Below are 18,507 nucleotides of genomic sequence, written 5' to 3'. Positions count from 1 at the left end.
CGATTTCACCTGACTTCAATATCATCAATACATTTGATTTGCCTCATTGTCAAAAAAAAAATTCTGATTATTTTGCAGGTGTATACTGCTGTATGTGGAACAGCCTATAGTTAACCAACATGATTTTGTCCTGATAAAACAGTATCTTTCTGAATCTGAGCCTGAACATATCTGTAGGCTCCTATCGGCAGTGTCAAACTATGTGTGCTGTATTTTAGTTTTTATCGTCACCTTGATATAATCACTTGTGTCTACACTCAACAGAGACCAAGACTGCACACTCTCTCACTCTCAAACACACACACACACACACACACACACACACACACACACACACACACACACACACACACACACACACACACACATACTTTCTATTGGAGCACAAGTGTATCTTTATCTCTGTGCTGGGTTTACTTTTCTTGCTCTCACATATTTCAATGTCAGTGCATTATGGGATCCTATCAATTTACTATAAAAAGGAACTGTGGACTGGTTTGAACCCCCTCCCCTCTCCCACGCTGATGTAAGCAGCTGGTTTGGAGTTGTTGAAGACATCCAGGAGTTTCCTAGAAATCAGGAAATCAAGAGACCGCCCTTCTGTCGAGGATCTGTTTAAAACCACACACTTTCCTCCTCCAACTGACACTGTACACTCAACATATTTGCCTTCGAACCAGCCAACCGCTCACAAAATAAACATAAATACGAGGGGTTAAAGCAAGGTTGTGCTCATTTATTTGCATGACCTCACAGAGAAGTGAGTTGAAGGGGAGATCTTGATTTAATATTTTACATAATGTATATGCATATCAAAGTCAGGTTGGGCCACAGCATAAACTAAATACCCAGGAAGTGATTTTCATTGTAGTGTTAAAGTGTTATATAGGGTTTATAAATGCTGCCCTTGTACATGAGGCAGCATTGTTATGACAGAATGACCTGTGTTTGTATGAGACCTCCTCCTAGTGATCAAACACAGGAATTACATCTCACAGATTTCAAGACAAGTTTGAGATCTAAAGCCTCTGTAAACCCAAATCCACAAAATCCTTCTAATTTGGGGGGTTAGTCGCATGATAGTAAGTTGCATGATAGTAAGCATCAGAAAAGAGCATTTTTATCAATATAAATTAAATATATTGTCATCATTTAACTTTCACAAACTCTACAGAGTTTTGGTTTAAATGATGCAGGCTCTGTTCTGGTTCTTATTACAAAATAGTTGTTTTGAACCCATCAAGGCAGTTATCTCCACAAATGTTCTCTAAAAACAATGACTGTTGCCATGGAGACTATTTGATATGGCCCCGCCCACACATTCATGTCAAACAGCGTACAGTAAAAAAAAAAAAAAAAAAAAGTTTTTTAACTCAGTTATCTAATATTTATGAACATTTACTTTCAATTCAATTTTTATAAAAGCTTATTGAGACAACCAACTTTGATATCTATATTGATTTTTACTATTTTAAACCAGGTTTCTAGAGGCTTTAAAGGTTTAAAAACAAATCTGAAGAGAGTAGATTGACTGTCACACACTGACTTTAAAGCAGTGGTTTTAGTAGACAGAGGATCTAGATGACCTTTGACCTGAATTGACTGGTTTGGATTATCTCCTGCGGATTGTTTTTTGACCAAATAAAAAAGTCAGAATTTCCCAGAGCCCGAGGTGATTGTTTGTTTACGTTCAGTCTAAAACTCAAAGATAGTCAGTTTAATATCATGTAAGACAAAGAAAGGCAGCAAATCATCACATTTAGCAAGCTGGAACCAGCACAACAAGTGGAAGAAAAGTGACCCAAACGCTTTATCAGTTACCAAAATAGTTGTCGGGCCTATTTTCTGTTGACTGATCAATTAATCGACTAGTATTTCATAACTACAGCACACAAACCACAACATTCAATTTTACTGTGATTTATTGTTACGTTTTGAGTTCCAGCAACAACGACACAACACAACACAGACAGATCATCAATAATTTAGTGGAGAAAACTCTGATGCTTTGGTTGTTTGTTTTTTACTCTAATTGCCTTCCTTTATGAAAAAAAAAATACAGAGCTGAACTTGCGAGCTGTATACGCATGCATTGACATAATGCTCTACAAAATACTTTATACAGTTTATCCAACACCACACAGCCACGAGGCCTTCACAAGCAGAGAGGAGCCGCTATCCCTCTGGTTCTTTGTCTTGAAATCAAAAAACATGGAAAGTGCCATAGTACATTAAACTGTTCTGAAATCACCACACAACAACTCAAGGAATAAGCAATTAAAGGTACAGTACTCATCAATGAATTACGACCTCATAATTCTTTCTACAATCAACAGTTATAAGTGCTTATATTTGAAGTGTGCCAGGGAAGCAGCAGCCACTTGAAGTAGGTTGTTCTTATACTGTACCATATATAAAATATCGGAGAGGGACCTGGACTCAACTCCATTAAACCACAGTCAAATAAGTGTGGTGCTCAGTTGCTCAAGACCTTCTGAGAAGTCTGAACACACCTTGCACCAAAAGCATGCTGCTTTTTCCAACTCAAACAGTGAGCCCCAGTGACAAATATGTGATGTACACACACTGTGGTAATCACTGAGGCGGACTGTTTTTATTTCTGAAGGTTACGTAAGGGAAGGTGGTGGCTTCACTCTGGGCGAAAATACTTTTTGTTTACATTCAATGTTGTTTACTTCGCCTAACTGGTTCCTGCCAGTTTTAACTCCTTGGGGTTACTAATGACTCTAATTTATTATAGAAATGTGTCCAAAATCTGCTTGAATTAACAGGAAATGAAATGCCTTGATAATATTTTAACTGACTAACCTTTATTGCCATTAAAGGTTGTTGTGGTTAGTCCCTTATGTAGCCTTTACAATAAATATATTCGCATTTAACAGCACACAATAATGTGGTTGTCAACATCATGTCATCAGAAGTGAGATAATGAAAGGCAATGTCATAAAACACAGATGTTTCTCTCTCCATAGAATAATTATAATAACTCTACATTAATAAAGACTTAAATGTTATTATAGCTACGTACAACAACATTAGAGTGTGTTAAAAATAATTTATACATTCTTTTTAAACACTGCTAAATAAGGGGACTTAGGGGGTTTTAACTGCTGTGAAACTGTTGTAATTGCGATTACATTCAGAAATGTGAATTTACACCTGGCTCTCAGGGCATTGCAGTGTCTATATTCTAAGTCGAGCTGAAGAAGACTGAAGAAAAAGTAAAGTCTGATTACGAAAACGTAATATTAAAATTATTTTGGTCGAAATTGTTTCAACATAGTACATATTTTATTTATTTTATAATAAATCTAATAGATTCACCAATCTCAAACGGCATTCAAATGTGCCAAAATGACAAAGAAAATTTTACTGCACATTGTGTAGTGGTATTTGTGTCTGTAAGTTAACTGTGATTGTACTTGTTACCACTCTTTTAGCACATTGTGCTTGTCCGTTAGCAGCTTTTTAAAAACTAAAAAAAGTGGGGACAAAGTTCAGTTGCTTCCAAATTCTTCCAGAATAAATGTGTATTTTGTGCTCTGCGCAGTCCACAGTGGGCAGAGTAGGATGGGCTCTCTATTTTTACTCTTTGTTTTTTGTTGGTCACAATAATGACAATTTTTTATTAGGTTTATAAGGTTTAAACACCTTTACACATTCTACAACATTCTTGGTAAAACTGTATTGACAGTGTTAGAAACCTCCCTTCTATTTCAGTCCTTTGACATTTAACTGAGGGTGGATGGAGTTGACAGAGGCATGTTTTAGTTACTGTGTGTGCAGTGCTTGAGCAGGTGGAATATCCCTTCTCTCCCCCATCACTGCACAGTTCAGGAATCCTCGTCAGTGGCACTGGGGGAGCGCTCCTGGAAAAAAGGTTAAAATAAAAGAAAACTAGAAAATATCTAGGATATTTTTTTATATCTGCCTACCTATCCGGATCAGAACTGATGACAATCATGAAACATGAGAGATTTGTGAGAAAGGAATAGAACACTCAAACAAGTGTTCAATTTGACAAGAAAATTATGACATTAATAAAGTTTATAAAATGATCCCGCAAACGAAGAAAAACCTCCTAAAACAGAAGAGAACCTTTTGAGCCTGTGCATGAAGTCTGCTGCCTTCTAAGATCAAGCAGGTAGAAACCTGTAACTAAGCCATGAATGTGGCAAGGTGAAGTCTTACTTAAACTGTTCAATAAAACACACACACACACACACACACACACACACACACACACACACACACACACACACACACACACACACACACACACACACACACACACACACACACACACACACACACACACACAGTATGTTACCTCGTCCTGCTCATCCTCAGAGTCATCGTCACTAACAACAGGTTTGGCTCTGGTGCGTCCTGTTCGCCTGCTGCGTCCCTTCCCTCGGTCTGTACCTTTCTCCTTTTTTCCCAGACGGATCTTCACTCTTACAGAGCGAGCTGAGTTAAAATACACACACACACACACACACACACACACACACACACACACACACACACACACACACACACACACACACACACACACACACACACACACACACACACACACACACACACACACACACACACACACAGGTAGGTTCATGTGAAGAATGAAAAAAACAACAATGTAACTGAAGGAAAACAAACACAATCGTTCACAACAGATTTCCACTGATGTCAAATTAAAACATAACTTAACAAACCACACACAACAACTCAGACATGACATCTGCATATGGAAATGAATTGACTTAACAGTTTCTCTCTTCATGCTTACATTCAGACTCTGAGCCTTCCTCCAGCTCCTCTTCCTCGCTCTCCTCTCCGTCGCTCTCCTCCTCCTTCTCGATCTTCTGCCTCAAACTGGTGAACACCGACTGAAGGACGATGGAGTCTTCATATATCTGCTCACATGACAACAACATGCATCATCATTTCTATAGTGACGGAGTAGTTTAGGCGGAAATACTGTCCTTTATAGTTCAAGCCAATCTGGGTATTTGTAACAAAATAATACAGTAGAATAGGCCCTCCAAGTCGGACTTTTGGGCTTTAATTATGGTGCATCAACCCACCAAGTTTCCCTAAAAATAGGATGAGAAATGGCTGAGATATGAAAATAAGACAAATGGAAAAACCTCCTTTGATTTCACACAGGGCAGAAATCAGAACGGATTACATTTGAAAAACTTAGAAAATGAGAGAAAGACTGTTGACTATTTTCATCTCTACTGATTGACCCGAGGCAATGACAGCATGTGTTTGTTCACAAGTGAATACTGTCTCCATTGACGCTCACCAGGGATCCCTCTAGGTTGAAGGTCTGAGCATTTTGGAATAGCAGCATGACGTCTCTCTCCAGGTCACCGAGACTGCGATAGCGATGGCCCCGAATCCTCTCCTTCAGTGAAGCATGTACACCGAGTTGTGTATGAATAACAGCTTAATAAATAATAAATCTATCAATGATTAACACAATAGCAAATAGAAATCTTTTTTCTTGATCTCACCTTGATCTTCCTAAAGTCCACAGGCTTGCGGATCAGCTCGTAGTACTCTGGCAGCTCTTTACGTGACGGCAGCTGGATAAACACGTCGCTCAGCAGACGCCCGCTGGTGCTGCAGAAAATGACCTCATCATGGTGAGACAAAATGCTTTCATCCTAAATGTATATCTCGACCACTACGACCAAATTCATCAAAGGGCCATGAATTCACACTCCAAAAACACTGTCACAGCTCATCTGTGCTACCTGTCTTTATACTTGATGACAGCGTCCACGATCTTCCTCATCTTCTTGGAGAGGGCGGGGGGGTTGGGGGAGACTTTCTCAGCGGGCGGCCGTCCCCTCTTCCTCTGCCTCTTCCCCTCTTCCTCCTTGTCCCCTCGTCCCCGCCCCCCCGAGGAAGAGGAGGAGGAGGAGGGACCGGGGACATCCGGGTCTCTGTCCCTCTTCCTCTTGCGTGTGGTTTTCTTGTGGCGCACCTCTTCCTCCACCTCGTCCAGCGTGCCCTCCTCTATCGCCTGCACGGGGAAGGACACAGACTTTAAAACAAAGTATTTCAATATCAGCAACACTTTACCATAAGGGTACATTAATTAACTGTTACGTAATGGTTAGTTCATGCTTAATAAGAATCAACTAAGTAATAACTAAGTGTTAATAACTGCATAGCTGGGACTAAGCATAACGGTTAGTTCATGCGTATTTAAGCATTAGTTAACTAAGAATAGTTAATGCTTAACCGAACATTGACTTAGCATTAGCAGTTTCTCGCCGTTCATAGCATTAGATAAGCTTTAACTAACAGTTCATTAATGTACCCTTACTGTAAAGTGTTTCCATAATATCATAAGGAGAATCAGACCTTTTTATCCAGTAGTTTCATTTTAATTTCACAGCTGTTTCCTCAAATTCCACAAGCCTAATAATAACCTTGAGCCACTGCTTCTCGGTCAGTGAATCGCTGTAGTCCACCTCCTTTCGCTGCCGAGAACCTCGTCCGAACATTTTCTCCTCCTCCTCCTCACAGGTGAGCCGCTCCACCTCGGCGTCGTCCTTCATGATCCAGGTGGGCAGCTCGTCCTCCTCCATCAGACGAGGTTTGCGCCGCGGGTTTCGGGCGTCCTCGCGACGTCGGTCAAGGTCCATACGCTGGGGTAGTGAGGGGACAAAGTGAGGGAAACAGCAGGGAGAGGATTGTGGGTGAGTTGGGGCTGTAAGCCTGTAGGTGAGGACTTGTGTGAGTTGTAATTTATCTTTGCAAACACAAACACTTACCATGAACTGTTCGAACTCCTCCTCACTCCGGGCAATCATCTGGTTGACTGTCTCATCGTCTGGCACCTCGTCCTCCTCCTGCATGCAGCAAACACACATTGGCCAACAGAGAAAAAGATAGCAGAGTCTTTGAAACATTGTGTGTAGATGATGCACGCACACACACATTAATGCGGAGACACACTTCCTGACCCCAGACCTCGTCTTGCTCCTCGTGTTCCAAGATGGCCTGTAGAAAGGCCCTGCGCTCGTGGCTGGATGACTTTTGGTCAAACATGCCCGCCTGGATGACTTTCTGGTCCACGTTCAGTTTGTACTTGGCAGCGGCCAAGATTTTCTCCTCTACACTGTTGACCGTGCAGAGGCGCAACACACGCACCTCGTTCTGCTGGCCGATACGGTGGGCTCTGTCCTGAGCCTGCAGGTCCTGGAGCGGAGACCGGGAAGGAGGAAATTAGTATAGGGTCAAATGTTACTAGACTATTGACTATTTGCTGTGCTACTATCATCTGCTCGAGCAAGACACTTCAACTTTGGAAAAACAGAAGGTAAAAGCCACAAGCCAATGCTCCATGAAATTAATTTTACATTTACTGTACATCTTATATCTCCAATACATCCTGATGTTTCAATGGCATTCTAAATGACATGTGTCCTAACTGATACATTTGAAAACAACTCAAAGTTGATATCAGCTGTATTTTTCATCACACCTGATGTGGGTTCCAGTCAGAGTCAAAAATAACCACAGTGTCGGCGGACTGCAAGTTGAGGCCGAGGCCTCCAGCTCTTGTGCTAAGGAGGAAAATAAAGTAGTCCGACTCTGGGTCATTGAACGTCTTCAGTAACATTCCTCTGTCCTCAGCCTTCGTAGTGCCTGAGATGTAAGTGAGAGGGGGAAAGAGGAATAAAGCCAGGTGAAGGAAATAATGGAACAAATCAAAGCAAGCAAGACAGAAGGTCAGCAAAAAGTGTTATGAAAGAAATAAACAAATTTTCAAGGACAAATTTACAAATTCACAAACAAGTATAGCTACAAGCAAACTGTCTCACCATCCAGACGCAGATACTTGAAGCTGCGATAGGCAAAGTAGTCCTCCATGATGGTCATGAGTGACGTCATCTGACAGAAGAGCAACACTCTGTGGCCCGTGGCACTCAGCTTTGGCAGGATCCGATCCAGCACCTCGAACTTTCCTGATGCGCGATACAGGTCTGGACTAATGTAATGGTAGGTGCATTGGGATTAAAGGGTCACAGACTTTGTGTGTGTGTGTGTGTGTGTGTTTTGTTTGTGTGTGTGTGTGTGTGTGTGTGTGTGTGTGTGTGTGTGTGTGTGTGTGTGTGTGTGTGTGTGTGTGTGTGTGTGTGTGTTTGTGTTAGTGTTTGTGTGCGTGGGTGATATTGACCTGTGGAGTTAGCACTCACTTACCCCTGGACTATCCCACCAGAAAATCCTAAATGTTCGGAGAATGATTCCTACAAAAAAAGAAAAATGTAAATCGTATTCTGCAATTTAGTCGCATACACCCACTGAAACACTTACATTTGGAGACATGATATGTTTGCATCACACAACTCAGCAGTACCTCAATCTGCTGGAACATGTAAGGGTGGTTACAGATCTTCCTCAGCTGCATGATGGTGTTCATCAGCGTCTTTGTGCCTCCTTTACCCTGGTAAACACAATAAGACAAAACGGGCAACCTGTCACTGTAACAAAGTTTCATTCTTTCATTTGACATATACATTTATAAAGGGCCGTCCAGGGCCAGTTAACAATTATTTCTCTAGACATAAATGTAAGCAATTAGTGTTTAAATGTAAAAGGACTTAACCCTAGGAAATAAAATAAAAGTTGTAAAAGCAGTTTCATTTTGCTGATGTTTAGTTTATACGTATGTCTAAACCTAAAACCCACAGTGATATTGTGTTTTTATTATGCCTTTACCTTCTTGTCTTTCTCTGATCCATCAGTGAGCAGCACCCCCTTGGCCTGCATGTGCCTGTACAGCACTCTCTGAAGAGACGACATGTCACACTTGATAACATACTCCACCTGAAGGAGAGGAGGGACGGATTGAATGAATGAAAGAAGTGCACGAAAAAAGACTCAACCACAACAGCGCATAGATGGCCATAAATGCACACCTCATGTTCACTATCACATTAATTGGCAATTCCAATATTAGAAGACAATGTTAAAGAAGAGTAGGGTTTAATCAGACGTGAGGATTTGTTTCTCAACGGTTAGGTGTTGGTCTGGATTATTCTGTTGTTTGTATTAGGACATCGTCAGTGGGTGCTTAAGGAGAGTGAGCCATGCCTTCTCTGGAAGCTGTGCCTCCACTTCCTTCTTTAGTCTGCGCAACAGGAAGGGCCGAAGTACTTTGTGGAGACGACGGATAATCAAGATGGTCTCCTCTTCGTTAAGGTCCACCTGGAGAGAATAAAAAAGGAAGAGAAATTTCACATTTCACAAGTTATTTTTTGCAAGAAAGACACTTAACATTCCGCTCATTGTCAACTCTCAAAACACTTAATAAGATAATAAGAAATAAGGGCCACAACTTCTCTCCACCTTCTCTCCAGTCATGGCGAAAGGGGCGTTGAACCATTGCTCGAAGGTAATGCAGCTCTTAAATATGGTGGGCAGGAGGAAGTTCAGCAACGCCCAGAGCTCAGGCAGTTTGTTCTGCAGCGGCGTTCCTGTCAGCAGGACTCTGCGCGGTGCCAGGTAGTGTGTGTTCAGGACCTGGGTCAGCTTACAGTGATGGTTCTTCATACGGTGGCCTTCGTCAACGATCATGTACTTCCAACGAATCTGGTTAGTACAGAGAGTAGTTTGGTTACATCCAAAACCAAACAGAAAACTATAGAAAGATCTCTCACCAAGTTTGTCCATAGACCATCGCCATGGATGGGTCCAAAGCCAAAGCCTTGAGCCATCACATTGGGAAACACTTGCCAGAACTACAATACCCACCTGTCAGCACAGTCAGGAAGCTTATATGACAACATGAGTGCGTAGCAGCATGACGGCCACGGCGGACAATGGGAGACGCAGTGTGACAGCACCTATAGGAGAAAGCACTGAAATGCAGCACAGGGGGCGGTCAGATCGGTCAGGCTCAAATACTTTTAGTAGTTGTTTGGGGGTTTAGGGAGTGGGAGCAGACAACCAAAAAAAACAAAGAACCCTCAAGCAAAATGTAAAAATAAACAAATAAAATATAAAAGTCAGCAAAAACTTTCAGCAGGCATGTGAACACGTGTAGAGGTAAAGAATTGTACAATGACTGCCTGGTCGTTTTTGTGCGTGTTCCTGTGCCTGTTCATCTCCTCTCACCTTGGCCAGTACTTGTTTGTCCTTGATGATGTACTCGTAAGTGGTGAGTAAAACATTAAACTTTCCGCTGCGCAGTTGGGGGAGGAAGGCTCTTCTGGCAGCAGGAGACCCCTTAGAGACAAATGAATAAAAACAAATATTAAACAAAGCAAAAGAAAATTAAATATCACTAAAAAATTAAAATTTTATGATACAAGAGGGACTACAAGTGGGGAATACAACACATTTTCACATTTTGTGTTTATTTGTAGGAGAGTGGAAAAACATTCAATTTGGGTGGTGTGGATGCAAAAACTCACCTTGTAGGACACTTTCACAACCGTCGGTGCCCACTTGTCAAACTCATACACCCAGTTAGAAAGAGTTCTGTCGATTTGAAACAGCTCAGTTGTCAATCAACAATGTTGTAGTGTGTGTGTGTGTTAAACTCCCAGATGAAGGAGAATTAAAACATGTCAAATATTGTTTTTGTAGCTAATGGGGAATTTGCTCACGAGAGGGGTACAATGATGAGGTAGGCTCCATTGAGCCGTTTGTGCTCCATGAGGTGTGTGATGAGGGCGATGGTCTGGATGGTTTTTCCCAGACCCATCTCATCCGCCAGGATCCCATTCAGGTTGTTGTTGTAGAGAGACACCAGCCACTCCAGACCTTTAATCTGACAGACAACGGAGGGTCTGACTGATGTAACAAATCATTCACATCCCTTGTCAAGTCAAAAAAATAAACTACAGTATGTCTTTGCACAAGGTCCAGCATATCCTGTAATGTATCTGATTTTGGTTGTTTACCTGATACTGTTTGAGTTGTCCATTGACTAACAAACTGGGCTGTTTCTCCACCTTCTCCGTGACAGCGTGTGCCACAGCATAATAAGACGCGAGCCCTCTGGCAAACGCTGCACCGCTATACTCGTCGTCCACATCCTGTTTAGCATTTCTGCAGAGGAAACGCATTAGAGTTTCATGTCATCTGGGCATGTGGTCATTTGGTTGCCACCTTTTGTAACAACATTATGAGCACATGTATTCTAGTGAAGTATTCCGAATACAGTACATGTACTCACTCAATGATGTGTCGGACATCAACCTCTGAAACATATTCGCAGTCAGGGTCTGGAATCTTCTTCTTCTCTTCCACAGGAGCAGCGGCAGCAGACGGCTGAGGCCTCTCCTCTTCCTCCTGCCACACAGCTGCTTAGTGACTGGAGCCGTGAATATGAAACTATCTTTATCCTACATCTTTTAAATCAACCCACCTCCTCCTCTTCCTCCTCCTCACTGTCTTCACTGTCTGAGCGGGGAGCCACCTCGTAACTGCACAGAATACATACTCCAATTACATTTAGACAAACCATGCTATAGGACCAACTCAATCATTCTAGCATCTTTGTGAGGCTGTAACGTTCATAGCATACCAAGAAACACAGTTGTTGGGCAGCTAAAAAGTGGAAAGCCAATTTTGCGAATAAAACTTGTATTCTAAACTAAATGTCTAGGTGTTACCTAAAATCAGAAATATTTATCCCACAACTCGGAATTCATCAGTTTGAACTGTACTTCAGAGGTAGTAAGCGTGGATTCCCTCCGCACTTCTTCCGTCACTGATTTGGCAAAATTTGGCATTACTCACCATTTCGAACCATTCAGTCACTTTACTGTGAAGTACATACCAATATTCAAGTTCCTGTAGTCAAAAGTTCAGCTTCCCAGCAACTGAGACACAAAAACTTGTGTCTCAGTTCCTCAAAGACCATTGTTTGTAAATATGTTCGGTCATAGTCTATGTGTGAGCATAAAAGTTGAACAATTCAGTCACTTTACTATCATTACCCTGTCTCCGTAACATAGGCCCCCGGTAGTACAGGTAAGCTACACTTCCCTTTCCATATACTTTTGCATACACAACCTCAAGCCAGTCTCACCCTGGGTTCATCTCCAGCCAGGTCTCCAGCTGTCCAGCTTTAGGAGCGTCCACTCCTGATAGGATATTTCCACTGTCGACATGGATGACCTTCACAGGCAGGTCACTCATCTGACTCGTCTCATCCAGAGGCTGTAGGTGTGTAGGAAAGTTATGCTTTGGAATTGGCTCAATTCACTGAACTGGGTTTAAATGGTGACTAATTGCTTCAGATAATGAATACTGTCTGACACTGGAATCTACCAGTATTTGGCCAATTTACCAATAAGCATTGAGCTTATATCCAATAATGATTTGTATGAATGCTGAACTGTTTCTATACACACATTGTATTCTCACTTTTGGGTTTTGGGTTTGGTATCATATTGTTTGCCATTCTAATTGTTGTCACCTGTGACAGATGATTTACTTAATTTCTGAATATGACTACAGCCCTGGGGCCTCATTTATTAAGCTTTGAGTGGGATTCACGTGGAAGCTGGCGTACGGAAGAAATGTAGGATGTACGTGCGAACAAAAATATTCTGATTTATAAAACGTCCTACGCCTGTTTCCCTTTATAAATCACAATCAACTCTAAATGTGGCGCAGCCTTTGCGGGCTTCACGTAACGCCCATATTTACCCATACATAGTCATTGACACGCCCAAATTAATATAATTTACTGAGTGCATGAAGGCGGTAGTGGCAATCGCCGACTGAAAGGGAAATGGAAAAATAGACTCCACAAGGTGTGGATCACTGCGGTCACGCCGAAGTACCCGTTGGAGAAGTGGCGACCAGGGAAAATTTAGTTTGGTGGCACAGTGTGAGGGTAAAGGCGTCAGAGCAGGGGCGGTTCTACAGGGGGGCAAGGGGGGGCAGTGCCCCCCCCCACTGAGGAGCCTTGCCCCCTCCCAGCTGCCCCCCTAACTTTTAGATTATCAAAAATGTACTTGTAAGAAGAAAGCGCCACTATGTCAACAAGCCACTTAAATAATTGAAACAAACAATACATTGAACAAAAGTAAATAATTTTGAATCTAATCTTATGCCCTGCCCCTCAAATACTTAGCCCCGGCCCTGCATCATATGCGCATTTCGGCGATCACACAGTTTGTCACACACAGCGAGTCAGCGCGCTGCTGTGCCATGCAGCCCGGCGAAGAGTAACTGACCTGCCCCGAGCATCTGAAGGTGAAGTCAGTTTACCCTTTTAAACACACCAATTTAACTAAAAGTTAAATTTGTAATGAATGTAATGCAATGTAAAAGTAGCTAATTCATCAATAAGAGCACACCCATTCATCGTTGGCCACTCGCTTGTGACTTGTAGGAGTATATTGCCCTTTTATTAATTTGTAGGCCTATTGTAGTACAGGCAAGAGCTTGATAAAAATATTTAAAAAAAAACTTGCATGTTCGGATCCATACAATTTAACGTTTCGAGAGAGAGAGTTGCCGTTTCTGAGGCATTGAGTTACTACAGTGACACTGACAGTGCTAGCTAGGAGATCGATAATTTTTGTTTGAATAGCCAAACATAGCCTACTAAAAACTCTCACATATCACAGCAAACGAGCTGCACAAATTAAACCAGGTTAAATAATCATATGTTAAAGACATGAATAAATAAGTGAAGGAAAAGAGGGAAAAGAAGAAATAAATGTGAGGGATGAAGAGGAGGTTTTATATTCAGACAGAGGGACAGAGGCAGGTAGTGATCAGCAGGCAGATGAAAGGTAGGCAGAGGGTCTGACTGCAGTCCCAGCCTAAACTAATGTATTGTTATTCTCCTTCCATATAAATTCCACTAGACTAGAATGATATGTCATGTCACTCAAAATTACATGTTTCAATGATTGCCTGTTTTCTGTTGTAGCAATGTGTTGTATAGGGTAAGCTATGTAGGCTTAAGATATAGGCTACAAATGTCTTATTTTATCAGAAATGATGATCAATATAATATATATGGGGATTCCCGCTCCCGTCCTCCCATGCCCCCCTGCCAAGACCTTTTGCCCCGCCTTCGCCACCCCATGTAAAATTGTCCAGATCCTCCACTGCGTCAGAGTGCAGCCTGTGGCGATCTCTGTGAACGCAGTGGTCAAAATAAAAAGAAGCGATCCGACATAAAAGTGGACGCAAAAGAGTGCATATCCTCACACAGCAGTGTTTGTGCCACGAGCGGGGGACACTGAGACCCCCAATGAGATACAGATTCTGAGAATTCATCCCGGTGCAGTGACAGGCGGCGGAGGGTTAATAATAAACTTCACAGTCCCTTTCAAAACACAGTTACGACGTGCTTGAACACAAAGAAAAACACATAGATAAAACGGACTAAAAGCCGCGAAAAATTAGCACAGTATATGATGTAGGCTACAGTAGGCTTATGATTAGTGTATGAAACTGTGCACTCCTGTCTGCCTGACTGAGGCTTCGAGAACAGCGTCAGTGTAAAAGTAATAGGTTGTATTCCACCTCAATATTATCAGAATGAATCCAATAACATGCAGATAGGTTATTCTTTAATAACTGCAGAGCTTATTCGTGTTAATCCAATAACCACAACGACAGTTGTTCGAGTTTAGACTTTTACTGAACGTTAGCATATCACATGCACAACCATGGCCGTCGCCATTATTCACAGTCAGAGAACAGCCACTACGCTTGCCGCGCACGCGCAGTAGATAACATGCAACTTAACAATCTCCCCTTTTTCTTTAAAGAAAAACATTTTTTTCAAAACTAAGAACATTTCAGTGTAACACTTTCCAAGAAATAGAACATTAACATAGGTTATCTTTTAAACCTACAACAGCTAAACAGGTTTGATTAAATGACACTTTTAATGACCAAACTCTGTGATGGTAGTCTATTGTCAAGTTCATTTAGCCTTTAAGATGCAGTACACCTTCGCTGAGGGCCCTCAGCAGACTTAGTGCAGAAGTCCCTGTCTTCGTCAAGCAGTTAGCAAGCTGTTCCTTGGTAGGTGACCACATGATCTGCTGAACAGCTCCAGAGTGCATGAGCTCCTTAATACTGCTGATTTCGAGGCGGAGTCTCTTTTCCGTGACAGATTTTGTAGACTTGACAGCATCGAGAAGGGAATGATTATCCGTTACACACACAATGGGCAAGTTGCTGTGTGTGCAGTCCCCAGTAGTAAGCTCTGAGTAGATAGTAGCTAGAAAAACTGCACTGTCAATCCCATCTGCAAGTGCCAATGTCTCTCCTGCTAACGTACTCCGTACCACTCTCCTGATGCGTTTTGACTGCCAGCATATTGGTGAGAACTTCCCATCTTCTCCCATAAGCATAATAAAATGTCCACCCTGTGTTCCTCCATCCGCGAGGTTCCCCATTGAGGAATCACTGAACACGACTAGTTTGAGGGAACAGTTTTCTCCCAAGTACTGAAACCTCAAGGTCACCTCTTCTGATTTTAGTTTTCTGATGAGTTTGTTTGCACAGTGCAGGGTTTGGACAGTGGCATGCTTTGTGTTAGATGCCAAGATGGATATGTCACACATAATGTCGGGTCTGCTCTGTCTTGCTACCCACAATATCTGGCCAATCTTTGATTTAAGCATGTCGAGCTCGATTTCTGTTAAAGGAGCCTCACGCTGTGTTGCTCTGGTGGGGTCCACAGGAATAGGTTGAAGACTTTTTATGTATGTACTTTGTTGGACTTGTATCTCATCCTTCAGGGAATGAACCTGCATTCCAATGTAGCTGAAGCTGTGGTGTTCTTCACGCCCAACTTGAAAAGCATCTTTCAATTGGGGGATGACAGCTGTGGAGAACGCATGTGAACCACCCCAGATAAAGTCATCCACATGAGCTGCAAGGACCCCCATTACATTACAGGAATCATCCAGCCAGTAGAATACTGCTGGATCAACTTTTGACACAGTAGCTCCCAACTGCTGCATAGTGTCTTTCACTCTATTGTACCAGTACAAAGAGGCATCTGTAAGGCCATAAACACACTTCTTTAACTTCCATACAGTTCCTTTGCTCTGTGCTTCTTGGGGTGGGCGAATGTGGACATTTCGGGTTAACTCTTTACCTTGTAAAAAGGCTGCTTTAATGTCCATGGAGTTCAGCTGCCATTTATTTTGACATATGACAGCCATGATCATCTTTAGAGATTCTGAAGCACATGTAGGCGAGTCTTTGGGAAGGTCTTGTGTGTTTCTTTCTTCAAAGCCTCTCGCAACTAGTCTGGCTTTAGGTACAATGCCATCAGGTGTTTCCTTGAGTGTGCACACCCATCTTGTTGAGATGCATTTCTGACCCTCATCTTTCACCTCTTCAAACACATCATTTTTTCTCCAGTTGCTGAGTTCATTGTGTTTGGCAGGTATAAAGGCGTCATCATCCACTATCAGTATGTCATCCTCAGTGTAATCAGTACATACCTTGGCATGCTCAGACTGAATAACATGAAGATCTTTCATTTGTCCTAAGTCAACTGACCTTGTTGTGCCTTCAGTTTCCTCGGGCTCACTGTACTGCACATTATAACAGTGTTTGTGTTTTCCAGTGGCCTTTCCTGCCCGGCTGAGAATTGTTCCAGTGTGGGTTTGGCCACTTTCATTGTCTGTGTATTGAACCAACTGTCCAGCTTTCAGCCTCAAGCCTTCACAAGTCGCGGTTGAGTTTATCCGCGACGTGACAGGTTGATCAAGATCACTCCCTCCAGGCTGTACTGATGCATGAGGGGGTTCAGTGTTATCCTCAGCATCAAGGTGTTCATCAATTGTAGGTGCCGCTTCCTGTAATTCATTGTCACTGTCATAGTTATGATCATTGAGTCCAACTGCTGGTGTCACTGTACGTTTTTCATTTTCAATTATTTGATCTCCCTTTTTATTTTCTTCCAGCTCTGGGTGATCCACTTTTCTGAGCCTAGACTGGTGCACTCGAATGTAGGTTCCCCCATGTCTGACGAAAATCACCACACCATCTTGGCCGATGACTACACCTGGACCTTTCCACTCGTTACAGTCTACTCTCTTATAGTATACTTTGTCCCCTGTTTCGTATCTGTCATCATTGGGCCGTAGTTGTTTGCGAAGGGCTCTTCGGATCCTCTCAGAGCTTTCAGCTTCTGTAAACGCTCTCCTCGTAGCATGTAATGTCGTGATGTGTTGGGCTACCCAAGTATTCAAACTTGTTTCCAGAGCTGGAGGCTTATCGGTAAGGATTGAAGGCAAATTTGGGTTCTGCCCAAACACTAGCTGGTAGGGGCTGTAACCATGTACATTGTGCATCGAGTTTTTTGCCATCAAGGCCCAATCTAGGGCTGTCTTCCAGTCACATTGGTTGTCTTTCTTCACCTTCAGCAAAATGTCAGTCAGAGTTTGATTATGCCTTTCCAGTAGGCCGTTGCTCCATGGGCTGTATGCTGCAGTGGTTTTCACTTCAATGTTAAATTTTTCAGCCATGTCCCTCATTTCTTCGTTGTTGAATTCACCTCCATTATCACTGAATAACCTGCGCGGAGGACCATGGATACTTATCCAGCAGTGAATAAATTGCTTCACTATTTCCCTGGGTTTTTTCGTGGTGATAACACTTCCTGCGCTGAAGCGTGTGAAGTGGTCGATAGCATGGAGATACCAAACTCCCGGTTCAAGCTCATGCAAGTCCACAGCAACAGTTTCATTGTAAGTTGAGGCCATTGGCAAACCCACCACTGGCTTGCGTTTTGGTTTGCTGTACCTGATGCATGTTTCACAGTTTTTTACAATGTCTCTGAGTATTGTGTTGCTTTCCTCATCATTATTACCTGCACAGGCCAGTAGTTTTTGTAGTCTTTCAACTGAAGCATGTCCAAATTGTTTATGCAGTTTCACCAGGACTGTCTTTTTTTCCTTTGTTGTCATGTTTTCTGTCACAGTGAGAACTTCATCCTCATCTTTTTGGGTCTCACTTTCCTCTGCATCACTGTCATCTCTCAAGTTCACACAATAATGTCCTGAAGATGTCAGTTCAAGCTTAACGGGTTGTTCAAACATTGTCGCTTTGTCATGCGCAATGTCCAAAACGGCACTTGCTCTTTTCAACGAAGTCTTGCTTAAAAGCATGGGTATATCTGCAGGGACAACTTCTGTTTCAATTTTGCATTTAGTCTGTCCTATCTTCGCTGGAATAATCACTTTCCTCGTGGAGTGGACCACTTTCCCATCACCAAATCTGAAAGGTCTAGCACTCTGTTTGTCATTAACTTTTTGTAACTCACTCTGTGGCAGTTCACGGATGTAATCATCAAGCCATTTTTCTCCACATACAGTTCTTGTACAGGCTGTGTCAATCACAGCTGATCCCAACGCCTCCACCATGAAGACTTCTGTGTCAGACAAAACGTTTGAAAACAAAGTAATGTTGCATTCTTCAACATCATTTTTTATCCCTTCATCTGTTGTA

The 18,507-nt window shown here is 42.3% G+C and overlaps 1 protein-coding gene across 1 annotated transcript in view; it reads right to left on the bottom strand.

Annotated features, from left to right (window-relative positions):
• Window positions 1-3,854: 3,854 nt before the first annotated feature.
• Window positions 3,855-18,507, bottom strand: part of smarca4b (SWI/SNF related BAF chromatin remodeling complex subunit ATPase 4b) — a gene marked incomplete at both ends in the record, with an annotated part of 41,991 nt that continues 27,338 nt past the window's right edge. Inside the window, 23 exons of the mRNA XM_080029238.1 lie at window positions 3,855-3,890; window positions 4,352-4,491; window positions 4,814-4,940; window positions 5,336-5,437; window positions 5,547-5,655; window positions 5,790-6,061; window positions 6,474-6,692; window positions 6,819-6,896; window positions 7,018-7,245; window positions 7,532-7,695; window positions 7,872-8,038; window positions 8,251-8,297; window positions 8,408-8,494; window positions 8,770-8,877; window positions 9,145-9,258; window positions 9,400-9,642; window positions 10,168-10,278; window positions 10,467-10,533; window positions 10,662-10,825; window positions 10,959-11,106; window positions 11,234-11,349; window positions 11,426-11,483; window positions 12,092-12,222. Of these exons, the coding sequence (XP_079885364.1) occupies window positions 3,855-3,890; window positions 4,352-4,491; window positions 4,814-4,940; window positions 5,336-5,437; window positions 5,547-5,655; window positions 5,790-6,061; window positions 6,474-6,692; window positions 6,819-6,896; window positions 7,018-7,245; window positions 7,532-7,695; window positions 7,872-8,038; window positions 8,251-8,297; window positions 8,408-8,494; window positions 8,770-8,877; window positions 9,145-9,258; window positions 9,400-9,642; window positions 10,168-10,278; window positions 10,467-10,533; window positions 10,662-10,825; window positions 10,959-11,106; window positions 11,234-11,349; window positions 11,426-11,483; window positions 12,092-12,222 (3,036 nt within the window). The remainder of the gene's footprint in view (window positions 3,891-4,351; window positions 4,492-4,813; window positions 4,941-5,335; window positions 5,438-5,546; window positions 5,656-5,789; window positions 6,062-6,473; window positions 6,693-6,818; window positions 6,897-7,017; window positions 7,246-7,531; window positions 7,696-7,871; window positions 8,039-8,250; window positions 8,298-8,407; window positions 8,495-8,769; window positions 8,878-9,144; window positions 9,259-9,399; window positions 9,643-10,167; window positions 10,279-10,466; window positions 10,534-10,661; window positions 10,826-10,958; window positions 11,107-11,233; window positions 11,350-11,425; window positions 11,484-12,091; window positions 12,223-18,507) is intronic.

Source organism: Ammodytes marinus (assembly GCF_949987685.1).
Source record: "Ammodytes marinus genome assembly, chromosome: 6".
NCBI classification, from domain to species: Eukaryota; Metazoa; Chordata; class Actinopteri; order Uranoscopiformes; family Ammodytidae; genus Ammodytes; species Ammodytes marinus.
This window is presented reverse-complemented; position numbering and strand designations above follow the sequence as displayed.